The following is a 25,446-nucleotide window of genomic DNA, read 5'->3' as shown; positions in this document are numbered from 1 at the left end:
AGGGACTTAGTAAAAATTTCAAATTCTCCATCTTTGCCCTTTTTGAAAGTAACCTTGATTTTCTTGACTAAACTTTATCAAATGACTTCAATGATCATATTTTCATAATTCTTGACTTGAAAAGTCCATAGTTGACCAAAAATCTTAAAAGTCAAACTTTAACTTTGCCTCAGTTGACTTTGTATCAAATGAATCCAATTCTTGCAATCTTTAATGAATGGGATATCTTGGGCACATTGGATGATGTGAATGGATCAATTATGATGTATTTTAAGTCTTTTAACCATAGTTCAATCTTTGGGATCATGCCTTGGCTAAAAAGTCAACTAGTTAACTTTGAGTTAAAACCTTAATTAGGGGTATCAAATGAACTCTGACCTTGATGAATTTGAGATGAAATGATCTTGAACTTGATTCTTGTTGATGGAAGTCACTTGATCACTTGGAAGGATGAGGAGTTTGAAATTTTGAAACTCATGGCAAGTCTCAATTGATCAATCTTTGAAAACTCTTGGTGCAAAACCATAGCTTAAGACAAACAAAGTAAAAAAATATTTTTGTATTTTCAATAGGTTAGTAATGCAAAGATGCTAGATGTCATGCAAATGATACAAATGATGGTGGCATATTAGGGTTGAAAATTAGGACATGTCACCTAGTTCAAAAATTAAATGATGGAAACAGGTTAATCAAAGCTAAAAGTTTAGGGTTAATGATCAGAAGGGAATTTCGAGTTGAATGGTAACTTATTTGGACGATGGGGTGAGTGGAACTACCTGATCGGTATTTATCTCAGAGTGAAGTTTTAATAACTCATCTCAGCTCAGGTGAGGCTCAGGGAAGGTGAGTTAGGACTTGGGAAAGTTTGAGTGGAGGTCAGTGATGGTTTCTGGGTGGTTGTTTGGAGTTGAAATGGTGTGAAACTTAAAACACAAATCTCTATTTTGGTTGCTTTAGCTCGAATGTGTAGCAGGGATTTGGTGTCTTTTTCAAGCTTGTCAAATGGTTGGAACACCTTCCCCTATTTATAATGAAGGTGTTGGGATGAATTGGAGGGAAGATTGTGGAGGTTTGCTTCAAAATGGCGTGGAGCTCGAAGCATGCTCAAGGTTGGACTTGGGGAGACAAGTGTGGTTACATTATGACCTTGTTTTCACTTCATATCAACTTGCTTTGGTCCTTAGCATCGATTAGGAACAAACAAAGAGCTTGGGATGGCTTGGTATAGATTCCACTTTTTGCCATTTTGGGAAAAATCAACATTTGCACATGGGATCAAACTTTGCAATATGAGGGGTTTTGGCATCCAAGTTGACTTTCATTCATGTCCTGATATGTTTTTCAATGTGTTTGGGGGACATTAGGATCAGAACAAAGGGATTTGAGGGCTTGGTGTATGGTTTTGCAAATCTAACTTGACATGTCTGGTTTTCCAATCAGGATGATCATCAATGTTTGAACCAAGGCCAAATGAAATTGGCTCGTGCATTTTGTCCAAAACTTGTACCAAGTATTCCTTGCCATGTCCTTGAATGAATGCAAAAGGAACCAAGTCAAAAGAAGTTGTGGTTTGGAAATGACAATGTGGTAAACTAGTAGTCTTGGTCATGTTTTAGAGCATGGTATGCATGTTGGACCAACTTGGCCAATGCAAAATTTGAGGTCCTTCCTCAATGAATTAGGTCTTTGAACTTGAAACAAAGTTGGAGAGGAACTTATTTAGGAAATTTGGATCAAAGTGGAACTAAAAATCTGGTGAAATGAGAACGTTATGGTGTTTGGAACTTTCCATAGGCCATTCTTGCCAAAAAGTGATCAACCAACATGACCTAAAAATGTGATTTTGTGGTTTCTTGATTTCCAAGGCACAATGGTGGATGTTTTAAGCTTATATGATCATACCATGATGGGGAATGAGAGTTAGATCTTTGTGGTATGATTTTAGGTCAAGTTCATGAGTGGATCAAATGCCTTGAAAGTTGAAAAACCATGACCAAACCAAGTACTTGTAACATTGATTGAATGGATGTTTAAATGATAAATTTTGATTGTAATGGGCATGAATTAATGTTGAATGAATTGTGTGGTGATTAGATGCTCAAGATGAAGCAAGGTCAATGATCAATGGGTGCCAAAATTAGGGTTTCTTGAGCCATAAGCTTCCTCAAGAACCAAGGTCAGATGAATTAGGGTTTGGTGATACAAGGATCATATTGAGATGATTTGAATGATCCTCTAAGCTTTGTATGCTAGAGTATGAAATTAAGGTTAAGGTGGCTTGGGCACACCCTAACATGACCATAGGATCTTGAAGCTTCATATATGAATCCCATGCCTTGATTTTATGGATTATTGTAGATCATTAGGTATATATGCATATGAGATGACATGTATGACATGTATGCTCATGAATTAGGGTTCAAGAAGGTGATGTGGGGGTAGGGTAAATTTGAGGGTATGACACACATCAAAACACCAACCAACACAACACACCCACAACTATCACATAATTAAATTACGGAAAATAATTTAAATAAAATCGGGGTGTTACAATATTCCTTCGAACATTGTTTCAGATAGAGGTCTGAGGTTTAGTCAAGGTTTTAGCAGAGTTTGCAAGAAGCCTTGAGAACCAATTTGAGGTTGAGTTCTACTTACCATCCGCAAACAGATGGTCATACATAAATGACTATCCATTATTTGGAAGATTTGTAAAGGCTTGTGTTTTATAGCAAGGAGGTAATTGAGATAGTTACTTTCCATAACTTAAGTTTACCTATAACAATAGTTTCCATTATAGCATTGGAATGACACCTTTTAAATATTTGTATGGTAGAAGGTGTATGACATCTTAGTGTTTGTATGAGTCGGGTGAAAGTGTTGTGCTTGGACCTGATATTGTCAAGCCCACTACTAAGAAGGTTGAGATGATTCAAGAGAAGATAAAGGCTTCATAGACTATATAGAAGAGTTATCATGATAAGCGAAGGAAGACACTTGAATTCTGATAGGGGGATCATGTGTTCTTAAGAGTCACTCCAGTGACCGATGTTGGTTGTGCATTAAAGTCTCGAAAGCTCATGCCTCATTTTATTGGCCCGTATCAGATCCTTCATAGAGTTGAAGAAATGGCTTACGGAGTTACCTTACCACCATCTCTTTTGAATCTTTATGATATCTTTCATGTGTTCCACTTCAGAAGTATATTCCCGATTTGTCCCATGTGATCCAATCAAATGATGTGCAAGTGAGAGAGAACTTGACTACTAAGACATCACCCTTGCAGATTGAGGATCAAGAAGTGAAACACTTGAGTGGTAAAGAGACCTTTTTGGTGAAGGTAGTATGGGGAGGACCTGCTATAGGAACCGCGACGTGGGAGCTAGAGAGCCGAATGTGAGAGTCTTATTCGGAGTTGTTTCTTTCAGCTAGTTTTCGAGGGCAAAAATTCTTTAAGTCACAGAGAGTTATAACACCCCAATTTTGTTTATTTTATTTTAACTGAGTTTAAAATTATTTTATATTATTTTATTTGAGTTCTCTATTTGATTTATTGGTATTATTGAGGTTAGGTAGAAATTTCTTAGAATTATTATTAATTTTAATTATTTAAATAGTAGAAATAATGAGAAATAAAGCTTTCGGGTGAAAATCGAAATTTAAATTTAAATTGAGGAGAAAGGTGGAATTAGTGAGAGTTGAAGGGGAGTTTGTAGAGTTAACTAAAATAAATTAGAAATTAGGTTTTTATTTATTTAAGATAGAAAAGTTGGGAGAAATTTTGGTTGGTATGTAGAAGTTGTGAGAAAAGTGGAGGCAAAAACCCTAAGAGAGGTTTTGAAGGAGAAAAGAGAGCTTCCGTTGTCAAAAGTTTCAACCTTATAAATTCGAGGTAGGAGGAATTGTTCATGATATGAATGTTTAGGGCATAAGGATAGAGAGGATTCCTTATCCTCTATCTCTCTTTTCTTTTTGATTTTCCTATTTTTATGAAATTGTTGAATCTAGAGATGATTTGTGCAAAATATCTCTTGTTTGCTGTGATTTGACGTTAATTTTGTGTTGTATTGGCGACTGATTTTCATTTGAGATTATATGTGAAATTATTATTTTTTATGTTCATATGCTTATGTGATGTTTTGATGAAAAGTATGAATAATTTGATGTTAAATGATTATTCAATGCAAAATTGATATGCTTAAAGTTGTATAAATGATGTGTGGTGATTTGCTCTGAGTTTTGCCTTTTTTGGGACCAAAATCGGAGCTCCAAAATTTCTCCAATCGTGAAATCACATAATTCTGCACAGTGGTGATGCACGTAACCTTCGTGACGGGCCAACCGTCACTACGTTGGCCAGGCTGACGAGCGTCGGCATGGTGACAGGCAGACCATCATGGAACTCAGGGGAAAATTCCTTGCTTGAGCGTCACTGTGATGACAGTTTTGTGTGAGAAAGAGGGATGATGGGTAGGCGTGATGACCTTCATGCCTATAGGGCTAACCATCGTGCCTTTGTTTGTCCGACTTTGGGTCATTGACTCGACTTTTCAAGTAGATTATGCTTTCGATGTTTATTCAATATTATTTCGATGTTATTGATGAATATTAATGAGATTTGTTTAGAAATTACATAATTTAATTATTATGATGAGTTATGATAGAATGTCGAGTTGTGTTGAGATGTTGGTTCAAAGAGGAATCATCGTAGTAACCTTATATTGGCAATGTTCATGATAAGTTTAAGGTTTAGAGAGGAATCGTCGTAGTAGCCTTATAATGAGTATCGAAGTTGGAGATTTGAGATGAGTATTGCATTTGTTTCTTGCATTCATGCATAATGTATATTAGAGATAGGTGACGGACTTCAGTCTAATGACGAGTCTCAGATTCAGAGGTGGAACCCGTGACAAGTCTGACAGTGACAAACTTTGGTCCAGTGGTGAGTCTCAGGTTCAAATGTGGAACCTATGACGAGTCTGATGGTTCATAGATGGAACCAGGTTCATAGAGGAACATGTGATGAATGGATTAATCAATAGCATACCTCTGATATCCAAAATCCTTAGTACCACATGCATTTGAGTAGAGGATATGAGATACATTGCATACATAACCACATTTGTGACTGCTTATTATTCTGAATGATTTATGTGATTGATTAGTGATATTATTTACATACTCAGGTAGAGGATCCTTAGTTGTTGTTGTGTTTGGAGGATGTCGTAGTAGCATTCTTCGTCATTTATCATTTTTTAGTTTTTTTTTAATTTCTGTGTGTCGCTCTGATTGTATAACACTAGGATGAATTACCTTTTTGTTTTGGTGTTTTTCTGGGAATTATTGAATATTTCTTTTATGGGATAAAATGAAGTTGATTTTTATTCATGAGACAAATGAAATCGAGTTGCTATTATTTATTTCCACTGCTATGTTATGATAATTTGAGATTGATGTTTATGCCGAGAAAATGTGACACCCTATTATTGAGTGAATTATCCACATGTTTTTATAAAATAAGTGCTTGGGGTTTAGAGTATTACACATAGTCTTCAAAGTCAAATGTAACCCTAGTTCTCATTTGATAAAGAAAACTAGCAAGGATAGGGGTAATACTTGAACCATGATTAGAGGGTGCCCAATTGACAACATAGATCTTATACATATGTCATATTTGACGCTTCAGTTGGACATTATCATCAAATCTTTGGATGGCCAATCCTCACAGATGCTTCCAATTATCTCTTGAGTAATCATCTTCATCGAACGAACATGATAAACCATGATTATTTTTCCTCTTCCTAGGTATTCATTGATGATGACGGGAGAAGAACCAAAGCAATGTCCACGAACATGGAATTTTTTGTACTCGTTACTTCATGCATGATTGAAGTCTTTAGGAAGGTTTACAATGAATTATTTTACTAGTCTTGGATATGAAGGACCAACATTGACAACAATCTTCAGAACATGTGCATCATTCATCAGTTACATGATTTCAAAACACCTTTTTTCCTTCTTCAGATAAGTCTCTCTCTAGGGTTATGCGTCTATGGAAGACATACTTCCACTTTAGAACACTTTCGTCAGAATGGGAGGAGACATTGTCTAAAGGCACAACATGAATATTTTGTGACAACTTCTTTCCTTCTACTACTCTCTTATTTCTTTTAGCCGTAGATATCAAAATGTCATCATCAATGTTTGTAACATCTACCTCAACAACTTCTTTTTTTCCCCAATAACTTTGTTTATTTTTACAACAAGACTCTTTTTCTCTTCTTTGCAATGATTTTTTTTATTATAGTCTTCTTCTTTTTTCAAATATATCTCTTTTTTCTTAAAAACTTGTCTTTTTAGGCTTTAAAATATATTTTTCTTCTCAACTCACCTCTTCCGAATGCTCAAAATTTTCAACAATAAAATTTTCTATTACATATAATAATACAAATGATTTGATGTGTTACTTTTGTGAAAGAATGAATAAGAAAAATCAAAAACAAAATTCATACAAATCCACAAAATAGTTTGACCAAGATCTACTAAAAAGACCAATATATACAAGAGAGATGATTTTTTTTTCGTGAAATGTCTACATTAATGTGCGTGATTTTACTCCTAGCTAGTTTGAATTCAAGTGATTAGTAAAAAATTTGAGAAAAAATAAAGATAAAAAACCATGGAGATGATTGTTGAAAGTTAAAGAGAAAGAGGAGAAGATAAAGAAAATTGTATAATATAAACATAAATGATATTTTGACACCCACAATTACACTACACTGTATATATTATGCTCAAATACAGTGGGGTCAAATTTTATTAATAAATTTTTTTCTCTCTCTTACTTTTAGCTGTTACCATTTCTTCTTCATGCATCATTCTTTGACCTCTCTCTCTCTTTTACTTTTCACCGTTACAATTTCTTCTTCATGCACCATTCTTTGACCCCTTTCCCACCATTCTTTTTATTTTATCTTAGACAATTAAATACCATTAACCAAATTCTTGCAATGCATTAATCAACTTTTTTTTGTATATAATTTTTCTGTATTTTGATGTCTGGATCTACATCAACCAAACTTTAAACGCCATTAATCAACTTCTTGCACTCATTTAATCAAGTTTTTTTACTCAATTTTATTATGTTTTAATGTCTGAACCTATATTAACCAAACTTTAAATGAGATTAACCAACTTCTTACATTGTATTAACTAAATTTGTGTTACAATTTTTATGTATTTTGATGTTTGGATTTATATTAATCAAACTTTAAACATGATTAGTCAATTCTTGCACTGTATTCAATTTTATTTTATCAATTTATATTTTTATAATAATTATTTTCATAATTTAATTGAGTATGGTTAAAGATACAAATAGAATAATGGTGGGAGAAAATATCAAATAATATCAAAAGAAAAAAATGTATAATAGTGAAAAGTAAAGAGAGAAAAAAAATAGTATAATAAAATTTGATCTCATATAGCCCCACAAAGATAAAAAAGATTATATAAATATTTAACACATTTTTTAGTATAAAATGAAAATAAGATACAATGTAGTGTAATTTTATAGCGTCAAAATAGCATACCCATTTCAATCCGTATCAAAATTTAACACATTCGAGATAATGTTGATGAATTATATAACTATTTTTATCTTTTCTAATTCAATTCAACTTTATTAAAAGTAGTTTTTAGTAATACTTATTAATAATAACTTTCTGTTTTCATTACTTATACTTCGTTAATAGTAATCTTTTGTTTTTAAACAAAATCTTAACACTTAATCAATGTTTTAGACTTGAATAATAAATCTGTTTATTTGAAATTCCTCGATTCTTGAAGGTTAGATTCATCATTGTAAAATTATATTCTCTAGCCATAATTCCTTAATAACTTTCTATTAAATACATGCAACACAAAATGATCTAAATCATGTCTATAAATTTTGAACAATATCTTTTTTATTCAAAGTTAAAATAGTAAAAACAATTAGTCTATCCTATAATTTATTGGGTGCATAAATATATTCAAAATCTAACCCATTTTGAAAAAAAAGGCAAGAAAAGTGGTTACCTTACCATACACGAAGCTTAACTGACTTTGCAAGTCATCTTTAGATAACTCTAGGGTGTGAAGCTCACATCACACAACCTCCCAGAAATAAACACCATTTCAAATCACCATTTATTTTTCTAATAAATAATAACAAGATAATAATAGTATAATTAATACAATAATGTGAAACACCACCTAATAACACCATTTCCCAACACCAAACCAAACCCCATCAAATAAAATAAAAATAAAATAAAAATAGTAATAAGGTGTCAGATAACAAGTCGAAGATTCCACCACACCAAACTAGTTGCAGTTACATTCAAGCTGAAGGAACCGACACACCCATCAACTACATACCTGTCGGTAACCACAACCTTACACTGTTTTTGTTTGTGTTTCTGTTTATGTTTTTGTTCTACACTTGAACTCTTTTGCTCAACTCAAGTCAATACCTCAAGTACCAAAAACACACTAATAACACTGGTTTTGGTTTTGGTTTTGGTTTTCTTCTTCTTTTTTCTCGATGTTGGTTCAAGACCGTTTTTCACCTCAAAAATCTTCAAATCTAAATCCGAATTCAAATCAAAAGCCTTATTTGAGAACCAATGATCTTCCTTCAAACCGTTTCACCCAGACAAAGAACCTCGACTTCTCCGTATGGGTTTCCGACAATCTTTACAAGATTGTTTCAGTGGTTCTTCTCGTAGTAACCGTCGCGGCGTTATTCTTCCTTCGAAACGTCGGTGACACAGCAGCGTTACTTTGTTTTGAGAATAAGGCGCGTGATCTTGAGAAGATCGAGTTTCCGCGCGTGGATTGGAATAAAATTACTCCGGTTGCTGACAAAGCTTCGAAGTTTGCGAATTTCCGGTCTGAGAAATGGATCGTGGTTTTGGTTTCGGATTACCCGAGTGATGCTTTGAAGAAGTTGGTGAAGTTGAAAGGGTGGCAGGTTGTGGCGATTGGTGATTCGAGAACGCCGGCGGATTGGAGTTTGAAAGGTGCGATCTTTTTGTCTTTGGAGGAACAGGCTAATTTGGGGTTTAGGGTTGTGGATTACTTGCCTTATGATTCTTATGTTAGGAAGAATGTTGGGTATTTGTTTGCAATGCAACATGGTGCTAAGAAGATTTTTGATGCGGATGATAGAGGGGAAGTAATGGATGGGGATTTGGGTAAACATTTTGATGTTGAGTTGGTTGGTGAGGCTGCTAGGCAAGAGGTTTTGTTACAGTATAGTCATGATAATCCTAATCGATCCGTTGTGAATCCTTATGTTCATTTCGGACAGCGTTCCGTTTGGCCTAGAGGTTTGCCATTGGAGAATGTGGGTGAAATTGGGCATGAAGAGTTTTATACTCAGGTCTTTGGTGGGAAACAGTTCATTCAGCAGGGTATTTCCAATGGACTTCCTGATGTTGATTCTGTGTTTTATTTTACGCGGAAATCGGGTTTGGAACCGTTTGATATTCGATTCGATGAGCACGCGCCGAAGGTTGCGTTGCCGCAGGGTATGATGATGCCACTTAATTCTTTTAATACAATGTACCATTCTCCTGCGTTTTGGGCTTTGATGCTTCCGGTGTCGGTTAGTAGGATGGCTTCTGATGTTTTGAGAGGTTATTGGGGACAGAGGCTTCTTTGGGAAATTGGGGGTTATGTTGCCGTTTATCCTCCTACCGTCCATAGGTATGACAAGGTTGAGGCTTATCCCTTTTCGGAGGAGAAAGATCTTCATGTGAATGTCGGCCGTTTAATCAAGTATTTGGTTTTGTGGAGATCAGATAAGCATAGATTGTTCGAAAAGATCTTGGATTTGAGTTATGCCATGGCAGAGGAGGGCTTTTGGACTGACAAGGATGTGAAACTTACCGCCGCATGGCTTCAGGACTTGCTAGCTGTTGGTTATCAGCAGCCAAGGTTAATGTCTTTAGAACTTGGTCGTCCGAGGGCAAGCATTGGTCACGGAGACCAAAGGGAGTTTGTCCCACAAAAGCTGCCGTCTGTTCATCTTGGGGTTGAAGAAACGGGAACTGTGAATTACGAGATTGCTAATTTAATCCGATGGAGAAAAACTTTTGGGAATATTGTGCTTGTCATGCATTGCAGCGGGCCTGTCGAACGTACGGCCCTTGAATGGAGGTTGCTTTATGGGAGAATATTCAGAACTGTAGTTATTTTGTCAGAAAAGAAAGATGTAGATCTTGTTGTACAGGAGAGCCATTTGGACCAAGCATACAAGTAAGTCCTGTTTTATCTTGCATATAACTAAATCATATGAAAGACTGATATTCGATGACTAAGCTGTGTATTAGTGATGGTTGTAAATAGGGTTCTAAATTGTGTTTGCGGTTGCATTTATGCTGCAAACCTTTATATTGCGACAAAAATGATGAAAAATGTGGTTGGGATGCTGGTTGCAATTGCGGCAGCGGACCGCAATTTAAAACCATTATATCCACCTAAATCTAAAACTGAAAGTGCACTTGCTTGATAAGTAGTGTTTCAACCGGAGCAGCAGTACTGAACTTCTGATTGCTATTATTTTTTCATACTTGCTATAAATTTTTTTTTATCATTTTCTGTTTCTAGGTACCTGCCAAAAATATTTGATCAATTTAGCAGCGCGGAAGGATTTCTGTTTCTGCAGGATAATACAATTCTTAACTATTGGAACTTACTGCAAGCAGATAAAACCAAACTGTGGATCACTAATAAGGTAATTTGGCATCTGTTATTGTGTTTCGTCGCCTCATATTAAGGACAGAATCTTCATCCAATCATATGATTGGTAAATCAAAGAGTTTTGGCCTCTCAAATCGTTGATGCCGTGTTCAATTTCTTTTTTAGGTAGCTGAGTCTTGGTCTTCTGTTTTAACCGAGGACAATAACGCTGACTGGTTATCTCAACAAGCAAGCATGGTACAGAAGGTTGTTAGCACGATGCCGGCTCACTTTCAAGTAAATTACAAAGAAACAAGTAACAATGACAAGAACCTTTTGTTATGCAGTTCTGAAATATTTTACGTTCCTCAGCGCTTGATCAGTGATTTTGTTGAGCTTGTTAACCTAGTAGACAATCTAGAGATCCATCAAAAGGTTGCAATTCCTATGTTCTTTGTCTCCATGGATTCTCCACAGAATTTTGATCCTATTCTTGATTCAACAATCTATAAGAAAAATCCTCCGAAAAATTCCTCAACTATTTATTCGGCTAAAGTCCCTGCTGTTCATCCATGGAGTGTATCAAGTGAGCAAGAATTTATTAAGCTTATCAGAATAATGGCTGAAGGGGATCCACTCCTAATGGAATTGGTTTGAAAGGTACAAACTGTTTCTCGATACTAGCTGAGAAGAGAGAACCGAGTAACATGCAACACTTGGATAAACTTTTACTCGGTCTCTTTCGATAAAAAGTTAGTGTTACAAAGTCTTTATCATTTTTGTTTTTATCTTTCTTCTAAATTTTCTAGGGTGGTTATTTAACCCTTATTTTCTCTCACCCCTTTATTGTAGATTTGGTCCACAGAAAATGTATTAATGTATTTTTCTTTCTTTTTTGTGAAAAAATGAAATGGAAATGTATTTGTAATGTAATGAATATTGCAATTCAAGCTCTCCATTGAGAGATTCTTTTTACAATGCTTTCCCTTTTTAAACAGTTTAGTGCAAGCATGAATGAAGTCAAATATGATTGTAAAAGGCTTTTAGATATAACTCAAAAGAAATCCAAAAAAGAAGACATGGATACAGGAGAGTGAAAAAGTTAGAAGACTCCAAACAGAAGAATATGCATTATCCATACACAAACCCCAACTGCATTTATTTCAAACAAACTAGTTTGGTTTCGAATCACAAACCACATACACTTCACTAAAACCAACTCAAAGCCTAGAGGAAATTGTAATTACTTGACCTCTATTGCTGTTATTGTGTCATTGTAGTTTGACTTAAATGGTTAATAAGTTCAAGTGAATATTGAATAGGTCTAGAGAACCGAGTTCGAACCCTGCTTAGAAGAATCATTAGCCAGACATGGCTCACTCTTCAGGTCTCTTTTCCTTAGGAAACTAAGATGTAAGACAATTCACAGTATTTTATAACATGAGCAATCTATATATAATGGAATCCTAGTTTTATATTTAAAAGTGGAAGATACATTCGCTAAGTTTATTTGGAATTTGCAACTGCACAAAGGAGCATGATCCCTGAAAGTCAACAAAAATTACAACAGGGAAATAGAGGAGAGGAGATAAAATTACATTAACATTGATGCCGTTGGCAATAACTATGAATTCAAGGTGGTAACCGAGTTTTAGAGATAACGAAGGTACGGTCAAATTTAAATTCTCTATATATTCATCTCAATTATAACTGCATACTTCACCGATCAATGCCTTCAATTTTATCTTCCACTTCTTGGTACAACTGTCTCAGCTTCTCAATGTTTTCTTCTTCAGTTTCCCAATAACCGCGTCCATTGGCTTCCAAGAATGTCTGCACAAGCTTCCTGAAGGAATTAGGATTTGTGCTCATCAACTTCTTCAACATTTCCTCATCTTGAATGAATGTTGTGTTGGCTTCTTCATACACCCAGTTGTCGACTTGTCCAGAAGTTGCACTCCATCCAACTGTGTTAGTAAGCCTCTTCTCGATCTCACGAACACCTTCGTATCCACTTGATAACATGCCTTCATACCACTTTGGGTTCAACAGCTTGGTTCTTGCATCAAGTCGAACTGTCTCGGATAGGGTACGCACCTGAAAGGAATATCTCCATAAGGTCAAATGGAAATCATAGCATAAAATCTACTTGACTTAAGGACAGCGGCAGTTTTCTAATAATTATATATAATTGGTGTATGGAAATTTGTCAAAAACAAGTTTGAAAGTAGTACATCCATAAAACAACTTTTACCTGGGCATTAGCCGTGGTAGTATCAGCAATATATGCACTTGGCTTCTTCCCATCTTTCCTTAGATTCTGAACAAGGTTAGTTGGGTCTGAGTCAAAGTAATGACTGACATCAGTGAGGGAGATTTCCGACGAGTCAAGGTTTTGGAACGTGGCGTCTGCTGTGCTGAGAGCCATCTCAAAGACTTGCCTTTTTTCAGTCATACCGACACCAGGGGCATCACAATCAAAGGCAAAAGACTTTCTGCTAAGGTACATGTCCTGGAGCTGTTTCTCATCATTCCATGAAGAATTCTCCACAGCCAGGTTAATGTTTGAGGAGTAGGATCCTGATGCATTGGAGAAGATCCTTGTCGCTGCTTCTCGAACTTCAACCCCAAGAGCTTCAGCTTGTTCTATTGCATGCTTCCTTACGTAGTTCTGCTCCGCTGGTTCGTCTAATTCTGCAACCATCTTCACTGCTCTATCCAGAAGATTCATCTAAAGAAGAATAGTAAATAAATATATCAGCAATGGAACATACACAAAGACAACTAAATTGATCCTAAGCTCCATTACTGGATAAATAAACAGATATGGAACTGATAACTGATACCTGATTGATGAAAAGGTCTCTGAATACTCCAGAGCAATTAACAACGACATCAACCCTGGGCCTTCCGAGCTCTTCAAGACTTACAGGTTCTACACGGTTGACCCTTCCGAGTCCATCAGATATTGGATTCACACCAATCATCCACAGAACCTGAGCTAGGGATTCTCCATATGTCTTAATATTATCAGTTCCCCACAGTACAAGTGCGACTGTCTCAGGATACTTTCCCCCATTATCAATTTTTTGCCTTTCAAGCAATCTCTCCACAACTATTTTGGCGCTCTGCATCGCTGCTGTAGTAGGAATAGACTGTGGATCAAGAGCATGAATATTCTTCCCTGTTGGTAAAACTTTAGGGTTTCTGATCGGGTCACCACCAGGTCCTGGCTCTACATACTTACCTTCCAAGGCTTGTTTTAAACTTCCTACTTCATTATCAGCTACAATCAACCTCAAACATTCTCCCAAGAACCCAAACGATGTTCTGAGCTTTTCCCTATCAGCTCGGTAAAATTTGGTGTCCGACAAGAACTGAATCCATGGTTCGTTTATGCCAAATCCAAGAAATGAGGTAAGTTTATTAGATACATCAACAACTTGACCCTTCTTATTAGTAGTGCGCTCCACAAAGGAAGTAACTGCTCCGCGTGTTGCTTCAGTTATTTGCTTGAGAAGCTCTACGTCCTTTAATATTCCTTTGTCACTTGCTCTATAAAGTTCCTCTATGTTTCTTCCTACACTCTCAGCTAGTATAGAAGGGAGGGCAGAAATACCTTCTTCCGCACGATCAAGTGCAGCTATGTTCACCAATGTAGCAATTGCTTCCATAGCTGTGGGCGGCTCACCAATGACATGGAGTCCACAAGGCAAAAGGCGGGACTCAATCTCCATGATCTTAGCATACACTTTCCCGACAACAAGATCACGCTCTTTAGTTGGGAGCTCCACACCCTCTTCCGGAAAATCCACATCCTTGTCAAGATTACATTGTTTAGCTGTGCTGATAATCGAACTCACAATTTGTTGTCCGCGGCCGGTGTCTTTGAGGGACTGGTACGAGGCAATGAGCTCACTTAACTGCTTAAGGCCTTTGTACAGTCCTGCATTTTCTGCAGGAGGAGTCAGATAGCTAATAGTATTTGCATAGCTCCGGCGTTTGGCTATGGTAGCTTCAGAAGGATTGTTTGCAGCATAGTAATAGATGTTGGGAATATTCCCGATAAGACTGTCGGGGTAGCATACATCACTCATTCCTACCTGCTTTCCAGGCATGAATTCAAGGGAACCGTGTGTGCCAAAATGAAGAACAGCATCAGCTTTGAAAATTTTCTCAATAAAAGAGTAATATGCTGCAAAACCATGATGAGGGCTTGCGGATTTGGAGAAAAGCAACCGCATAGGATCGCCTTCATAGCCAAATGTAGGTTGAACACCTATGAATACATTACCATATTGTTTTCCATATACCAATAGATTCTCTCCGTCTGCGTTCAAATTCCCAGGAGCCTTTCCCCAATTTTCTTCTAATGCTGCAGAATAGGGAGTGAGACTTTGGTATTCGCGGACATTCATTTTGTAAGCTATGTTAAGGTTTGGGCTGCTGAATTGCGCTTCTTTGTCGTGCAATATATCTTCAATCAATGCTTCTGAAGTCTCTGGAAGACCCTCAACATTATAACCATCACTTTCAAGTTCTTTTAGAACAGAGAAAATGGAGGAGAAAACGTTCAGGTAGGCAGCGGTTCCTACATTTCCTTTGTCTGGTGGGAAACTGAAGACTGTGATTGCTAGTTTCTTCTCTTCCTATATCAAGAGAATTGCTAGTTACTAAAAACAGAATTCACCACTAGTTTACTGCTATATAATATCATTTGCAGTTTAAGTAAATATCAAATATAGAAACTCTCTGCAGATATTTTCCGAATTCTTATTCATTAAAATCGACAAAAAATGGCAAGTACCTTTGTTTTTCTTTTCAATTCAGCCCATCTGATTGCCCTGGTGCAAAGCTGCTCCACTCTCTTGTGAAGAGCATGAGATTTTCCTGAAAAGAAAATATCAGTGGTCACAAAAATTTAGTAAATGGTTAAAGGATATCATAGAAGCCATGAAAAAAGTTTATAAAGATAGGGATTATGTTACCTGTTTTGGGATCTCGACCGGAGAAAACTATTGGCTCCATTCCTCCATCTAGCTCAGGCAATGCAACTTGAAGAGCAACCTGAATTGGATGCAAACCCAAAGTACTATTCAACCACTCTTCCGTTGTCTGGAAAACCAGCGGCAATGCAACGATATAAGGAACATCAAGCTTCATCAAAGCTTCAATAGCTCTTGGATGATCCTGCCTAGCAGGACCTCCAACAAGAGCAAAGCCAGTGAGAGATATCACAGAATTCACAAAAGGTTTCTTAGTAATAGGATCAATCAAGAACCTCTCAACCGGCCCCGAAAAGTCCAACCCCCCAGCGAAAATCGGAATAACCTTAGCACCTTTAGCCTCAAGTTCCATAATCACAGCAACATAATGACCATCATCACCAGTAACAATATGACTCCTTTGCAAAATCAAACCAACAATAGGTGCAGTTGAACTCTTTAGCTTCTCATTGGCATCCCTTCTAGTTCCATACCAATTCAAATACTCTTTCACATCATCATACATACAAGGTGCTAAAGGGTGCCAAATTCCGTTATCTAAGAACAAAACCGGCTCTGAATAATCCATCTTTGCACCTTTCAATGCAGGAACATAAGAACCAGAAATCATCTTGAAGAAATTCTGCAAATTATCAGGTGATCCACCAAGCCAAAACTGAAGACTCAGTATATAAAGCCTAGCATCTTGAGCTTTATCACTTGGTAAATACTTCAAAACCTTAGGCAAAGTCCTCACAAGCTTCAACATGCTATCAGCAAATCCTGCAGAAGAAGTATTCTTCTTCTTGAAAAGCTGGAAAAAGGGACTCTTTGATTGTCCAAGCTGTGACATGCTGAATGATCCCAATTTGTTCAACCTCATCACTTCAGGCATTGATGGAAACACCAAAACTGCATCAAGTCTGTCCCTTTCTTTCTCAACAGCAGCTTTCACTTTGAGTGCAAGCTCTTCAACGAAGATCAAAGAACCAATGAAGATATTAGCATCTTCTAAATCCTTGCAGAAACAATTGTATGTCGATACATCACGAAGCTCTTCGACTAAGTAACCGACAACTTCAAAAGAAGCATCTTTTTGGTTGGTGTTGAGTCCTCTAACAGCTGCAGAGACGGATGATTGGTACTGAGCTTCAAGAACAACATACACAATTTTCACTGTTGGTAAATTCTGCTTATTCTCCGGAACTATTCTACGAACTTCTTGGGTTGTTTGAGTGAACAAACCGTTACCAATTGCATTGCATTTCACTCTTAAGGAGGCTTTTGAGGCACCATAGTAATTGGTTTTCTTTGGAAGGAAAGAATGAAGAAAGAGATGTTTTTGAGAAAGTGAAGAAAGTTGAACAGCTTTAGAATTTGGTAGAGTAAATGGTGTTGATACCAAAGAGGCCATTGATCATCAACCCAAGTTTCAGACAAAGAAAAACAAACTAAAAATCTAATCTTTTTACAATAAAGAGCAAATTTTGGTTATGAAGAAAGATGGGGTATGAGAAATTTGTACACTCTTTCTAATTTGTAGAGCCAAAGTTGAGTTGTGTTGTGAAATTCTCAACTCAACTCAACTTAGTTGAAACTGTGTTTTTCTTCTCTGTGTTGATGAGTTTTTATTTGATTTGTGTGGAGGATATGATAGAGAAAAAAGAGTCTCTTCCAATGAAAACGGTTTCTATGGTTAATGGTGAAAGCATGAACCACGTGGCGAACATATAGTCATTGGAATGAGAACTATTTTGAGGTTAAAGAGAGTGTGTCCTAGTATGTGTGTGTGTCACACTCTCTCTCTTTCACTGTGTTGATTTGCTCTATCTCTCTCTATCTATTGAGATGGAGTTTCTTGAGTTTTGATTGGTGGGATTGGATTTCACAAGGTAGATGACGATGAGAGAGAAAGGGAGAGATTTTAATGGCACACAGTGTGACAAGGAGAGGTTTTTTTTTGCTTTTTGAATCTGTGTTAGAGATTGAAAAGAGGAGTGTGATATTTTGTACTAGTGTTATAGTGTTACGTTTTCAATTTACTTACCACAGGTTTCATTTGACAATATGGGACCCTTTAAATTGCTTCTCTTTGTTTAACTTTTTTTTACCTTTCTGAAAAGTTAAATTATTAGTTTTTTTTATTAATTTCTAAAATAATCTTGTATGAAAGAGTTTTATGGTAGGATTATGTCTTTGGCTGCAGGCTTGATGACTGTTTGAAAGAGTATAGAATTAGATACTCCTTTTCAGTGAATTAGATCGTCTTATGAATTGGATCATCTTTTCAAAAACATTGAATCTTGACTTCATCAATGTTTTTTTTTATTTAAAATTTATACATTTGTATTGTTTACATTTATATTTATATATTGTGTTACAATCAACTCATAGAGATTATTATAGATATTAATAAAATAATTACGTGTAGAGAATTGTTTGTTGTTTGTCGAGGGTAACCGAAAAATAAGATATAGGATTTAGAAAAATTAAATTTTAGTATTACATATATATGACTTATAATACTGAAATTTTAATTCATAAGAAAATAAAGAAAGAGAACTATAGTTGATCTATAGTTGCAGAAGTATGCATCATTGGCTAAATTATGTTAATAAAAATTGATGGTGTTCATGTCTTTTACTTTCGTTTATCTTTAATCTTCTATATTGGTTGTTATTCTAATAATTGGTATCAGATGGATATTAATCCTGCGAATTTTGAAGTAACAAGATTTGACATGATAAGTAATTTTGGATTATGGCAAATGAGGGTTAAGAATCCGTCGATTCAGCAAACTTTTAAGAAAGCATTGCGTGAGGCGCAACCACATGACGACGTGGAGGATACCGTTTGGGCAGAGACGAGGAGAAGGTTGCGAAATTTATTCACCTATGTGCTACAGACAGGGTAATGTATCATATCTTGGGCCTAACGATTCTGAAGGAGGTTTGAGACAAATTGAAGAGTCAATATATGTCAAAAGGCGTTGACGAACAAATTATTTGCAAAATAGAGATTATACAGTTTGAATATGCAAGAAGGATCTGAGTGGCAACAACATATAGATGTATTCAACAACACAAACACCGATTACGTAAGACTTGGAGTAAAGATTGATGATGCAGATAAGGCAATTATCTTGCTGTGAATGTTACTAAGTTCTTATGACGACTTTGTGATTACTTTTACCTACAGGAAAGACATTATCAATCTGATGTGATTACTGCCACACTTTTGTCTCACTCTAAAAGGAGACAAAGTGTAGAGGAAGGAACTCAAGGTGACAGTCTGTATGTGAAAAGGGGTCAAGATCGTGGGCGAAACAAAGGTAATGAAGATTTTGGAAAGAAGAGTTTCAAATCTAGGAATCTTAAAATAGCTTAGTGTTATAGTTGCAAACAAATTGGTCATTGGAAGAGAGACTGTCCAAATAAAAAGTAGGGCTCATCTAGTTCTGCAAATGTGGTTCATACCAATGATTTTGGTAGTGAAACAGATATATTATGCCTTTCATCCAACAAGTATGTAAATGCGTGAATTCTTGACTCTGGTTGTTCTTACCACATGACGCCACACCAAGAATTGTTCATTATATTCAGGTCAGGTAATTTTTAGTTTGTTTATTTAGGTGGTGATAAAGCATGTACTATCATTGGAATGTAACAAATTAAAATTACCATGGACGATGATGGCGTGCAAACATTGAATGAAGTCAAATATATTTCAGAATTGAGGAAGAACTTGATTTCCCTAGGTACTTTACATGCAAATGATTTCTCCTATAGGTCTGATGGAGATTGGGACATTATGAAGTTTAGAAAGGATGCATTGATTTTGATGAGAGAAATAAGTATTGTAGATAACTATAAGACCCTAATTTTTACCCTAAGATCCCTCATGCAATCCCATCATAAGCATTAGCATTGGGATCATGCCTTGGCATCCTCCTTACCCATTCCTTCATTGGGTTTGTTTTGGGAGAGATCACCAAGTACTTTGTGATTATATCATACTTGTATTTTATCATTTCACTAACCAAAATACCAAAAATATGCCTTTGTATTTGTCTAACTCTTTTGTAGGTAGGGCATGATCTCATTGATTCATCAAGATCACATCTAGGGTTTGAGACCCTCATGAACAAAGAGTACAACCAAGAGTTGATTCAAGAATGGTTATGAACATCATATATGAGTCCCAATGATCTCTACATGATATATTAATCAAGTTTGCTTCAAGAGTTTGAGGGTGATTTGCCTTGGAAACCCTAGTTTGACTAGGTATCTTGAGTAACTTCTCCAACAAGCTATCTCACCAATTGATCAAATTCCTCAAGGGACACTTAAAATTTCATCATCTTATGCATATATGATCTACCATGGGCCAAGAAAGTCAAGAGAATTGGAAATTAGCAAGTTGGTTGATGGTAGTTGGCCAGATGAATTCATCTGATCAAAACTGGGTCTCCCTAGACCCTATCTCCTACAATTTTCACCGAATGAAAATGATTCTAATAGAAAACTTACTCTAAGTGACATTAAAAACAACTTTCATGTTGATACCTAAAGCTAGTTTTGCTTGGAAAATCATTTTCTATGTTGAAACATTATAGGTCATTTTGTCTAAACCCTAATTTGAAAGTCAACTTCCCAAGGCCATAACTTGCTCAATTTTTATGAGATGAAAAATTTACAAGTTTCACAATCAAATTCAATGTGTCTACTTCAACTTTTATGTTAGGAGTGGGAGCTAATTCAACTTTTTTGAGCATGTGATATGAGGCTACATTATAGGTCACTTTTGACTTATACCATTGATCAAGTGATTTTTCCAAACTTCAAAAATGAATAACTATATAATTTAAAATCCAAATGACATGCAATTGGTGACCATTCTGAAGGTCTTTGATATAGCTACAACTTTGATGAAGACACGTTTCTCATTTGAAGCTCCTATGAAAAGTTAAGCAAGGTGGAATATTGAGACATATGGCTTGACACTTAGAAAAAAATTTATATGTCAAATTTTTCCAAACTTCCACAACCATCTTCCAAACTTTTTCCAAATTTGTGATATGTCAAAATTTTCCAATCCTTATACATGACAAACCATCTTCTGAATAATCTTCTTAATGTTCTTATTCGCAGCTTCAACAACCCCATTCATCTTGGGTATGTATGGAGAAAAATTATGATGTGCGATCTTAAAATCTTTGCAAAGAGCTTCCACCATATTATTATTCAAGTTCGATTCATTGTCAGTAACGATCTTACTTGGCACACCATAACGACATATGATCTGATTCTTGATAAACCTTATAACAACTTGCTTGGTTACATTTACATACGATGCCGCTTCAACCCATTTTGTGAAGTAGTCAATTGCCACTAAAATGAAATGATGTCTATTTGAAGCTTTGGGCTCAATCATCCCAATCATATCAATTCCCCACATGGAGAAAGGCCATGGGGAAGAAATAACATTCAATAGTGTCGGAGGAACATGAATCTTATCAGCATAAATTTGACACTTGTGACACTTCTTCACAAATTTGCAATAATCATATTCCATTGTCAATCAATAGTAACCTGCTCGCAACATCTTCTTTGTCATTGCATATTCGTTGGAATGAGTACTAAAGGAACCTTCATGCACTTCAGTCATCAACAAGTCTGCTTCGTGTCTATCCATGCATATGAGCAAAACCATGTCGAAGTTTCTCTTGTACAGTATATCACCATTCAAGTAGAAATTACCAGTTAATCTTTTCAAAGTCTTCTTATCTTTCAAAGATGCCCCAGACGGGTAAATTTGACTTTGGAGGAAACACTTGATATTGTTATACCCCTAAATTTGCCCTCCCCTTTCTCACCTATGCATTCAACCACTTGGTCAGGAGATGACTTGCATACATCCATAACTCATACACATGCATCATTCCTCATGGATTCAAAGGAAACTTGGGCCCATGAAGTTAGGGCTCACACTGGTATCAAAGTCCAAAGACATGGGCATGGGGGATGTGAAACCCTAATGATGGTGGTGAATGTTTGATTTCAACAAAGTTGTGACCAAACAACCTAGGGCCCTCAAAACCCTAATTTCTCAAGGCAGTATCTCTTGGAGCATACCTAGGCCTCATCTTGGTCTCCAAAGCCCTAATCAGGAGATGGTAATTAGAGGAACTTGGTGGCTTGATTGTGTACCTTTTTTGGAGCATTGGTCTTAGTTCAAAGTCAATGGTGCTATTGATTTGGTTGTGGTCACATCTTTGATCCTGGTCATCTGAACAATCAAACCCCCTGTGTTTCAAGCCATTTGCTGGTCATGCCATTGGTTCATGGACACTTTGTCAGAATCCTAGCCTTATGGTCTCATTTGATGGCTTTGTTCATGTACATTACCAGTCAAGTTTTTTTTCAAAAGTCTAACATCCAAGTCATAAAACAAGACAATTTGGAAACCAATTTCAATCACTTTTCAAACCATTTCAATTCATTCCATGTCATTTTAAACCATTACATGTGACTCTACACAAGAAGATACAAAATTTGACATCTTTGACCAATTGTTGACTTTGGTCAACCGTTGACTTTTTGGTCAACTTTGACCAAAGTTAACCCAAAACCCAAATACCCTAAATTTCACCATAGTCATCCATTCAATGTCCATTTACAAGATAAATACAAAGAAAAATGAATTTTTGACCAATTGTTGACTTTGGTCAACAATTGACTTTTTGGTCAACTTTGACCAAAGTCAACTCAACCCCTTTTCATCCCAAATTCCTAAATACCCTAATCATAACCCTAATTCTCATATCCCATATCCCATATTAATCATTTGGTGTCCAATTTGCTTATTGCTTCATGAGGAAGTTTTCTTGCCACTTTGTTTGTTCAACCAGTCATGGCCTACATGAACTCCTAGCTACAATGCACCTAAGCCAATCCTGCATACAAGTCAGAAGTTTCCATAACTTGCAATCAACTGTGTCTAAGTCAACACCAATCATGGTCACATGAGAACCTAATGCACAAACCAAGCCATGAAGTACTGAACCAAATGGAGTTAACCTGCTGCAGAATTGCTTGAAATCAATTCACACCCTCTGATATCCCAACTGCAATGGATAACAATTGGTTTAGGCCTGTAGAACAACATAATCTGTAGCATGACAGCAGTTTATCCATGTCCATAATAAGGTCCTACAGAAAGGTAAGTATTGGCAACACATCAACAACAACAAGATGCATTGCTCATGTTGATGTTGCATGCCTGAAATGGAATTCATCTGCAAAATGCATGGCAACCTGAAATAAAATCCACAGAAAATCAAATGGGATTTGCTTGCATTAGCTCAATGGAGTTCCACTTGCATCATGTTGCAGTAGACCTATAGAAACCATCCTTCCACATTGACAAATTCTATTAACATTTAAAACATATTTCATGCTAACAACCCAACTCATAAAAGCCACATCACAAACCATCGAACCAACATGTGCTTTAAGAAACAGGTTTAAGCATCTAGCCATAGGTTTACTACATCTGTCCTATGACCAAGGCCAAAACCAGGAATATGCAATGGTCCTTCTTGACCTGTGCCAGTTCACAACACAAACCTGTTACCAGCTGCAACATGACACTCATATAACCAATTGAAAATACTTGCACATGCAACATGCCTTAGACTTATGATAATGGAGAAGGCTCATGAAAAGATGCAACAAGGAAACCTCCCTGCAGAAAACAGTCCAACATAACCAACCAGTTAGCATCATGCCAGCAAACCTTTCTAAGAAACATCATTACACCTTGGTCCTCATACCTGTTGTAAGTCCATTCCACACTCTGCAACAGACAGCCTTGCCACGCTATGTCTACTCTTGCCATCATCACTAACACCGTGGCCAAGATAACTTGCCAACAACAAGGCAACAAGTGACAGGCTTAAAGCTTAACCAGGGCCACCATGCTACGAATCTAAACCTAAGTAGTGAGTGTATCCTGCAAGACCAGCATGAGACATCAAGTTGCAGATGGCAAACCATGTTGGATGCACAAACCAAGTCACAACAATTAGACATACCTCAAGGTCTGCAACAAGCTAAATGGAGCCACCAATGCATTGGGTTTACATGACTGAACATCATGTTGCAATGGCTATCCTGGAATCATGGATTTGGAAGCAAAATGAAATGGTGATTATGCTTAGCCACTGAATAGAAACAAGAACTTATATGGCATTGCAAGACCAATTCAAGCTCGTGCTGCAGCAAGAGAGATAAAAGAGAGCAGGAAAGTGAGTGCAAAAATCATAAAAACTTGCCCTAAATGGAAAGTCAACCATTTCCAAATTAAGTAACTTTTCCAATTCCTGATTAAATGATGAATCCATGATCCAACCTTGATCAAATTTCACATGTAGGCTCCCCTAGGCAAGAATTTTGAGACTCCACTCTCAAAAAGTCAGGAATTGACTCTTTTGGCCCCACAGTTGACTTTTCCCAAAATGTGTGATTCCCAATTCCAGTGATCAATTGAAGCACTTCTAGCTCAAATTAAAGAATTGTTTTTTGTATGTAGACCCTTGTGGACATATGGAGGGCCATGGAAAAGAGTTTCACCCAAAGAATCAGAAATAAACTGATTTTATACCAAACCCTAATTTTAGGGCAAAATCGATCGGGAACTAACTGCATTGCTTGCCAATGGATCTTTCTGAGATAATTGTGAGTCTTCCTAGGCCAAGATTCCTCTCCAATCATGACATGGATGAGCTCCTCTACTTCCAACTAAACATTGCGTGTTGCAGGTAGCCATGAAACCCTAATTTCCTGATTAAAACCAGATGAACACTCTGATGGCTCTGAATCCTTCACTGATGAATTGAGGACCATAATAAGATACCTGTAGCCCCCTGAGACCCTTGAGACTTGTATACTTAGAGAATGAAGTCCAATTCTCAATCTTGCTTTGTGTGGGCTCCTTCTATTAAGGAGTGATCGATAAAAACCTGATTTCCAAGTCACTAATGCAGTATGCAATGAGTATGACCTAGTATGATGCAAATGAAGTGTGAAACATAACCCCATGCTTCCAGGAAAAATTGTAGGGTAAATTTTGGGGTATTACAGCTGCCCCTATTCAATCAATTGGAAACCCGAAAGGAAGATAGCAACGACTTTCGAACTTTCGAGGTATCAAGGGATTGAATACGATAAAAGCCCGAAAATTTACACTGAAGTAGGAAAGTGAAAAATAAAGTAATAATGCCTGTCAGGATCGGCAAGAGGTGGGAAATTGATCTGAGTATCAACAAAGAATCCGTCTGGTACGGTGAGAGTCGGTCTGAACACCGAAAAAAGAATATTAGTCTGAATACCAAAACAAATGGTAACACAGAAATAACCATGGCCTGAATGCCGCTCATCAATCTGAATACTGGAAATGACTTCGATCTGAGCATCGGAAGATACTAGATTATCAAACATCGGCCTGAACACCGGGAAACTGGCCTGAGCGCCACTTCAGTCTGAATATCGGAAAACTGGCCTGAATGCCACAAGTTGCATCGACCTGAACGTTGGAAACTTCTTCGATCTGAACATCGGAAAACTGGCCTGAATGCCACTTCGGTTTGAATACCAGAAACTGGCCTGAATGCCATAAGTTGCATCGACCTAAACGTCGGAAACTTCTTCGATCTGAACATCGGAAAACTGGC

At 36.7% G+C, this 25,446-nt stretch overlaps 2 protein-coding genes across 2 annotated transcripts; one reads left to right on the top strand and one right to left on the bottom strand.

The window, feature by feature from the left end:
• The first annotated feature begins 8,295 nt into the window (after positions 1-8,295).
• On the top strand, positions 8,296-11,706 carry LOC127091711 (probable glycosyltransferase STELLO2). The gene is made up of 3 exons (XM_051030396.1): positions 8,296-10,305; positions 10,657-10,783; positions 10,915-11,706. The coding sequence occupies exons 1-3, from the start codon at positions 8,588-8,590 to the stop codon at positions 11,383-11,385; spliced, it is 2,316 nt and encodes a 771-aa protein (XP_050886353.1). The 5' UTR covers positions 8,296-8,587; the 3' UTR covers positions 11,386-11,706.
• Positions 11,707-12,182: 476 nt separating this feature from the next.
• On the bottom strand, positions 12,183-17,428 carry LOC127091710 (magnesium-chelatase subunit ChlH, chloroplastic). The gene is made up of 5 exons (XM_051030395.1): positions 15,717-17,428; positions 15,536-15,618; positions 13,575-15,377; positions 12,983-13,459; positions 12,183-12,825 (listed from the first exon to the last, which is right to left on the bottom strand). Exons 1-5 carry the CDS (start codon positions 17,125-17,127, stop codon positions 12,448-12,450), a joined length of 4,152 nt encoding a protein of 1,383 aa, XP_050886352.1. The 5' UTR covers positions 17,128-17,428; the 3' UTR covers positions 12,183-12,447.
• Positions 17,429-25,446: the final 8,018 nt, after the last annotated feature.

Source organism: Lathyrus oleraceus, chromosome 6 (genome assembly GCF_024323335.1).
Source record: "Lathyrus oleraceus cultivar Zhongwan6 chromosome 6, CAAS_Psat_ZW6_1.0, whole genome shotgun sequence".
In the NCBI taxonomy this organism is placed as follows: Eukaryota; Viridiplantae; Streptophyta; class Magnoliopsida; order Fabales; family Fabaceae; genus Lathyrus; species Lathyrus oleraceus.
The sequence above is the reverse complement of the archived record's forward strand: the minus strand, read 5'-3'. Positions and strand labels throughout refer to the sequence as shown.